At 54.9% G+C, this 6366-nt stretch overlaps 1 protein-coding gene across 1 annotated transcript; it reads right to left on the bottom strand.

The window, feature by feature from the left end:
* Positions 1–1044: 1044 nt before the first annotated feature.
* On the bottom strand, positions 1045–5624 carry ATPAF2 (ATP synthase mitochondrial F1 complex assembly factor 2; the record flags this gene model as incomplete). The annotated part of the gene is made up of 7 exons (XM_010072665.1): positions 1045–1287; positions 1900–2015; positions 3224–3336; positions 3470–3550; positions 4162–4259; positions 5057–5202; positions 5549–5624. Coding segments are annotated over 7 exons (768 nt in total), but the record flags the coding sequence as incomplete, so codon positions are not given.
* Between the last annotated feature and the right edge of the window lie 742 nt (positions 5625–6366).

Below are 6366 nucleotides of genomic sequence, written 5' to 3'. Positions count from 1 at the left end.
CCCCAGGATAACAGCAGGTTTCCAGCTCAGCAAGTACCCGGCTGGCGGGGGCTCTGCGTGCCTGGGAGCCTTGTCTCCTCACCGCCTCTCGCACAAGCAGCTTTCTGCAGCGTGAACAGCGCAGCCCCCAGCTAGCAGGAAGGGAAATCAATGGTTCTGCAGGAGCTCACGCACCTCCGCTTGCAACAGCCAAGGGAGGAGTCATTAATTCCCCTCCTTGCTCGGTGACAGCAGCTGCTCCGCTTGCTTGCAGGCAGCTTCTGAGGAATGATGCTGGCCGGGGGGGTACTGCTCAAGGCAAGCTGCAAGGAGAAAGGTGGGAAGGTTAAATGAGAGGGTGGCGGCATCTGCGCTCTGGGGAGAGGTCGGGTCTCTCTGAACGCCCCGTGGCTGGTGCTGCCTGTCACAGATTTAGCTCCCAGTACCCTGTGCTTGTGAAGACAGCTGGAGCCAAGGTTCCCCCCCAACTGCAGTCATCTCCCTGCTACTCCTTGGCTGCAAGGACAGGGCACTGAGCATGGAGAGGCTCACAGAGATGTGGAGAGAGCAGATCTGTTTGGTAGGTAGTGTCAGCTCAGCTCTGCTCTGTGTTTTTTTCTGCCTGCAGCAACCCCAGCACCTGCCTGGAGCCCGGCAGCTCAGGACCTACACCGCGGTTTGGCGATTAAAACAAAGGAATATGCAGCAGCACTGGCTTTCGGTATCTATCAGGGGCGTGCCTTTAATCAGAGACCCTGGTGGTACACACAGGCACGCCGAGGGATGAAGAACAGATGCAATGGAGTCTGTTTTCAGATTTCCATAACAAGTGTGTGTCAGGAGCTGGCAGCTCTGAAGACATGTGGCATATGCTGGTATGTCTGTGCCGCGCCCTGCCCAGGGAGCTGTTTCTTCCGTGGGAGCTCCTCTGATGAGTTGCAGCCACCGGTCACGGACAGAGCTGCTGTCTGGGGGATGCAGAGGGAGCTCACCTTGACCCTTCCTCCCCGTGGGCTCAGAACTGCTGGCGCTGCACTGCAGCAGGCAGCCCAAGCCAGGAGCTGCCCACAGCTCAGTATGAGGCTGATCCCAGGAAAGGTGTGGAGGCAGGAGGGTGGTTACTCTCCATTCACAGTCGAGCATTTTCCTCCTGCGCCTGGCCCCGCAGCCTCAGTCCTGCAGCAGCTTGTGTTTTACAGTCGAGCTCTCTGAACAGAGGTGAATAAAGAGAGTCCCAGCTGCCACGCGAGCACGCAGCTCGCACTGATCGTAGTCATGGGCCCACTCCACGTTGCCCCACCGCTGAATCTGAGGGAGAGGAGGAACGCGAGTCAGTTCAGAACTGGATTATACATAGAGCTCCTCAGCAACTCTCAGCTTCCCTTTTCATGTTTGTGAAACACGGGTGACCCCACAGGAGCTGCACTGATGACTACAGGGGCAGGGAGATCTCCAGATGCGTACGGTGGAAGGACATGCTTCATCTGCACTGCTGTCTGAGGCAAAGCCCCTTAAACAGAGGATGGAAAAACTTTTGTCAACTTCAGCCACTTTTGGGTCAGGGAGAGCTTTACACCAGGTCAGCTTCCAGCAAGCAAGTTATTAGCTTGGTGTCTACCAAGGCCTCCAGGCTGGATAACCCGGAGCAGCTTTGCACTTCACATTAGAGAGGGAGAAAAGCAGCCATCTGGGTTCTGCAAAAAGAAACTGGCAGCGCCAGGAGCACTCTGGGCTGTTGTGCCCATGATCTTGCTCCACAGCAGTGTCCTCCAAACTCCCTCAAACAGGGAGACTGGTGGAGTGGAACCTCTCCTGCAGCAGCAGGCACTCCCCTTGCCAGTTATTTGTGGCGGGAGATGCATTTGTCACGCTGAGATTGTTGCTATTGGAATTACAGGGCTGTTTTGTAACATCGCTTACCTGGTATTCTTCCTCCAGGCGAGACAGCAGCACGGCTCTCTCTACTGTAATGTGCCTGTCAATCAGCCCCATGGACAGAATCAGGGATTTCAGCTGGGTGACAACGTATTCTATTCCTGGAAGAGAATAACCCAAACCAAACACGATACATGGTTGTTTTCTGCAGCATTACAGCAGCATCTTCACATGCTCTGAAGAGACAGTGGGTGTGTGGCACCTCCTCAGGGACAGTGACACCTCCCACTTGCAGCTGGGCACTGAATCTGCAGTTAACAACGGACACAAAGCACTGTTCTGGCCGCTGTCACCACAAGTGACAAAGGCTGTGCCTTGGAAACCACCTCCTATCATTCTGCCACAAACCTGCCCCGTGCAAAGGAAGGGACACCCAGCCAGGCCCCAGCATTCTGCAGCTCAGCTGAAAGTCCAGCGTGGGAGAGACTCACGCTGTTTGGTGCTACAAGAGCTGTCCACACCTAGAACCACGCACAGAAAATGACTGTGCAAATTGCTGTGCCCTGGGAGAACTCGGCAAAGGACACAGCTGCTCGGCTGGGCTGATGGAACAGCAGAGCTCTTTCCTGCTGCACCACCGGCTACTGCTTTGCAAGTTCAGGGGAGGAGAGCGAGTGCCTGATGGCTCAGGGACCTTAGCATGCTTTTTTCACATGCTTTTCCCTTCTGCCCTGCCTACCCGTATTGCAAACTGTGAGGAAAATAAATGATTCATCAAAAAATACCTTTACAGGTGTAATGGAAAGCCTTTGCAAGCCCTGTCCCAGGAATCCTGTCCCTGACACCTCTCGTCAGCTGCTCAGCTTGTGACTTCTGTGTGTTTTGCTCTCTGCTGCTCATTCAAGTCTTGCATTTGAGGACTCGAGCAAAGCAAACATTACTTCCTTTCTTTATCTTTAGGTGTCATTCAGCAGTCTCAGGTAAGATCAAACGGACTATAAGGGTGAAAGAGTGAGGACAGTGCACAGAGCCAGGGACACTTGGAGTACTAAACCCCATTTCTTCTCCTGTAACAAAGCTGGGGACTATGTCACTAGGAAGTGTGGTGTTAAAGAAGTTATTTTTGCTAGGGCAGAGCAGACAGCTCGCAGTCAGACCCTGAAAACCAGTGGCACTAAGGGGAGAGTCCTTGTAACAAATACAGCTAAGGACTGGCCTGGGGTTTTAAAACCTAAACCTCAACACTCTGATTATCTCAGCATATCAGGAGAGGAAAAACATTACAGTCACTCTTCTCCCCCATGGAGAGGAACCACCTCTTCTGCTGGCGCAGCCTGAGCGGAGAGTCCGCTGGCACAGCCTCGCTCACCTTGCAGGGCCCACATGTTGTAGGACGCCAGATGGCTGACGAAGGTCTCCTTGGTGCTGGCTGGGATGTTTGGCCCCAGGATGCTGGTTGAAGAGCCAATTGCCACGTTGTACCTGGAACGATCACCCAGCCCCTCAGAAAAGCACAGGGCTCGTGGACCTTGTGGCTCTGACAGCCACAAGCACTTGAGTTCCTGGCCCCAGCAGGGCAGGGCATAAGCAGACAGAAACATCTTTGACCTCTTACCTTTCCTCAGCCCAGGTGACAATGGGATCCCATTCATTCTTCTGCAGCTCTGCCAAGGCAGGTGGCTCCTCCACACGATAACTGGGACATTGCAGAACAAAACCACACTGGATGTTCGCTCCCAGGCTATCAGACTGCTCCCTGCCAGGCTGGGGCACACCCCTGGGAAGGAAGCTGCCCCCCACCAGACCACAGCAAGGGCAACAAGGGCTGTGCAGCTGCCAGTGGACTCCTCAGGGACTCGGACTGTGAGACACAAGCTTGGGCATGAACAGGCTTGATCCTTTGCTAACAATACAAGCAATCTGAGCTGCCTGTAGTGGCACAGGAGTACCGGGGACTGGGCTGACAGATTCCCCCAGATGTTCTATTTCCCCCAAGGAGATCTTCATTTCCTGCTGCTCCAGCCCCTGCCCAGTACAGAGGTGTCGAAAACAGAGTTCAACACAGGACCAGATCCCCTTTCTCCCTCATACCTGTGCCCTTTGGGTGCAGGGACCTCCGCTAGGTTTGCAAACGTAGAACTGGCTTAATCTAATTCAGACCCTTGGGCCAAAACCAGGACAGATCAGAGCCCTGCCAGGATGGTGTTATGGTGGACATTTTCCCTCATTTCCCACAACCACCCTTCCAAAAAACACACTGCGACAAGACAACCTCGCCTCTGCGCCAGCGGAGCCCCCATCTCGTACCAGACAGTGTCAGTCTCCAGGAACTTCACAGCCGCGCGGATCAGCTGCATTTTGTTTCTCTGCGTGGGATTGTCCAGTGCCGTGTTGCACAGTGTGGTCTGCGGGATAAAGGCAGTTTAAACCGTTGTTATTCAAGGCTCGGGGAAGAAGTTTTCATTGTACAAAGCCAAGAAGCAGCAGAGGAATTGGTGGCAGAGAACTGAGGAGCACAGCTCAAAGGGGTGCAGGACCAGGACATGGCTCACATCACAGGAGTCTTCTCACTGGTTTCAGAAGCCTTGGGAGAAGAACCATCAAGCACCAGGGGACTGGGCTCTCTGACTTCTCCAAAGCTCGTCCTCTTTCCTCCCGCCCCTTGCTATCCTCAGTAACACTGTCAGCTCCTTCTCAAGTCCCTCCGTGACACAGATTCCCCCCAGTCCCCCAGCCAGTGTCTAACTGCCCTCACAACCACAAGGTTCTCCCCAGTTCCCAGCCAAGGTCCCAATCTCTTGTCCCCAGTTCCATGAGCATTAGGATGACCTGCTCTCTCCACGTTCTGTTTGGAGACTTCTCATGTCTACACGGTCACCCCAGGTTTAGACCAAGCCATGCCGATTCGGCTGCAAGTACTCGGGAGAGCTGGGGGAAGCAGGACGCAGAAGGCAGCATTCTCAGGTGCCCCTGTCTCACACACCCCGACACAAGGCTTACACCCCAAAGCAGTTCTCAGCCCTTGCCCTGGAATCCAATCCTGGCAAGGACTTTGCCAGCTGGCAGTGGCCTGGCAAACCCATCTCTAGCCCTGGTATTTAACCATTCCCTGTCGTTAATCCCGACTTCCTTGACCTGACGGCTCCCAGCACAGAGCGTTCTGCCCCGCTGAGGTCTCGGCGTCCCAACCTGCCGTGCTCACCAGGTGCATAGTGTAGAACTTGATGGTGTCTCTCTGGGAGTCCCACTCTGTTGCCACTGCGATGGCCAAGGCCTCACTGGGGACAGCAAAGAGCTTGGCCTGGGGCGTCTTCAGCTTCCGGTGGTCCAGGTTTATTTCAAAGCCTCCTGGGGAATCAGAGTAGAAATCCTGGGGAATCAAAGAGGAGCAGGCACTAAGGAACAACAGATGACCCCACAGCGGGAGCAGATTCTGAGCTGGAGCTGACAGGAGCAAGGGACCAGGAATACTTGAATGTCCCACCATCATAATCGTTTGGATACACTCTCCCCTGAACAGTCGTGGAAGCTGTTTCCCACCACGTGGCTTCACTAGGGCACAGCAGGCTGGTGACAAATACCCCACTCGCACAGCCTGGGTTGCGAGCGTGTCATATCTAGCTGAAGCAGTGTGGGGTGATAATACCCCTCCTGGGGACCAGCCACTCCGTCCTGTCCCAGCAGCCGTACTCACCTTCTCCTTGTGAGATGCTCACGTTCTGGTAAAACCGCTTCCTCTCTGGGGACAAAAACAGCCATTCAGAAAGCAGCTAGAGGAGGTTTGGCCACTTCCCCTGCTCCCCATCACAGCCCAGAACAGACAGAGCCCTTGGTGCTGTCAAGGTGGCCTGGCCACACCAATCCTGCCCATTCCTCCACAGCTTCCAAGCACCACACCATTTCAGTGAGCTCCAGTCAACTGGGGAAGCACCATGAAATTGGTGAAAAACCACAATATTGCTGTGCACAACTGGAAAGATAACGGGACCAGCTGGACTTTGCTTCCACCAGCCCAGGCTGGGCTCTCAGCTCCCTTTGAACCGGCCTGCACTGAGTTTCTACAGAGCCTGGCAGGGGCAGTGTCCAAAGCAGACCTGTCCCAGTGCTCCTTCCTCGCCTCTTAGATGAGTTTCACTGTGGGCTCAGTCTTCCAAGATTTTCCCACTGCAACCACATCCAAATAATCCCTGAACTACCTTGCCTAACCCTCTCTCTGCTTGCTCTCGGAGCAAAGAGAAATCCAGCAGAGCTGGGTTAGAGGCAGGACATGCCACAGCAGCCTCCCTGTCCACCCCCATCGATGACAAACCCCCCCAGTGCCAGCCCACACACCCTCCCTTGGTGCTTCCAGCTCATCCTCTCCTTTGACCTGCAGCCAGTGCACCCGCTGGAAGAACCACAGCTCCCGGCAGGTTCCAAGCATGCAGGGGCAAGGACGCTGTTGCCTCCGCCGCGACCGCCCACGGTGGCAGGTTTATTGCAGGCAGAGGCGGCAACGGCTGGACGGTGTTG

This window comes from Pterocles gutturalis, unplaced genomic scaffold (genome assembly GCF_000699245.1).
Source record: "Pterocles gutturalis isolate BGI_N339 unplaced genomic scaffold, ASM69924v1 scaffold23617, whole genome shotgun sequence".
NCBI lineage: Eukaryota > Metazoa > Chordata > Aves > Pterocliformes > Pteroclidae > Pterocles > Pterocles gutturalis.
Note: the sequence above shows the minus strand (reverse complement) of the source record. Positions and strands in the feature narration are given on the sequence as shown.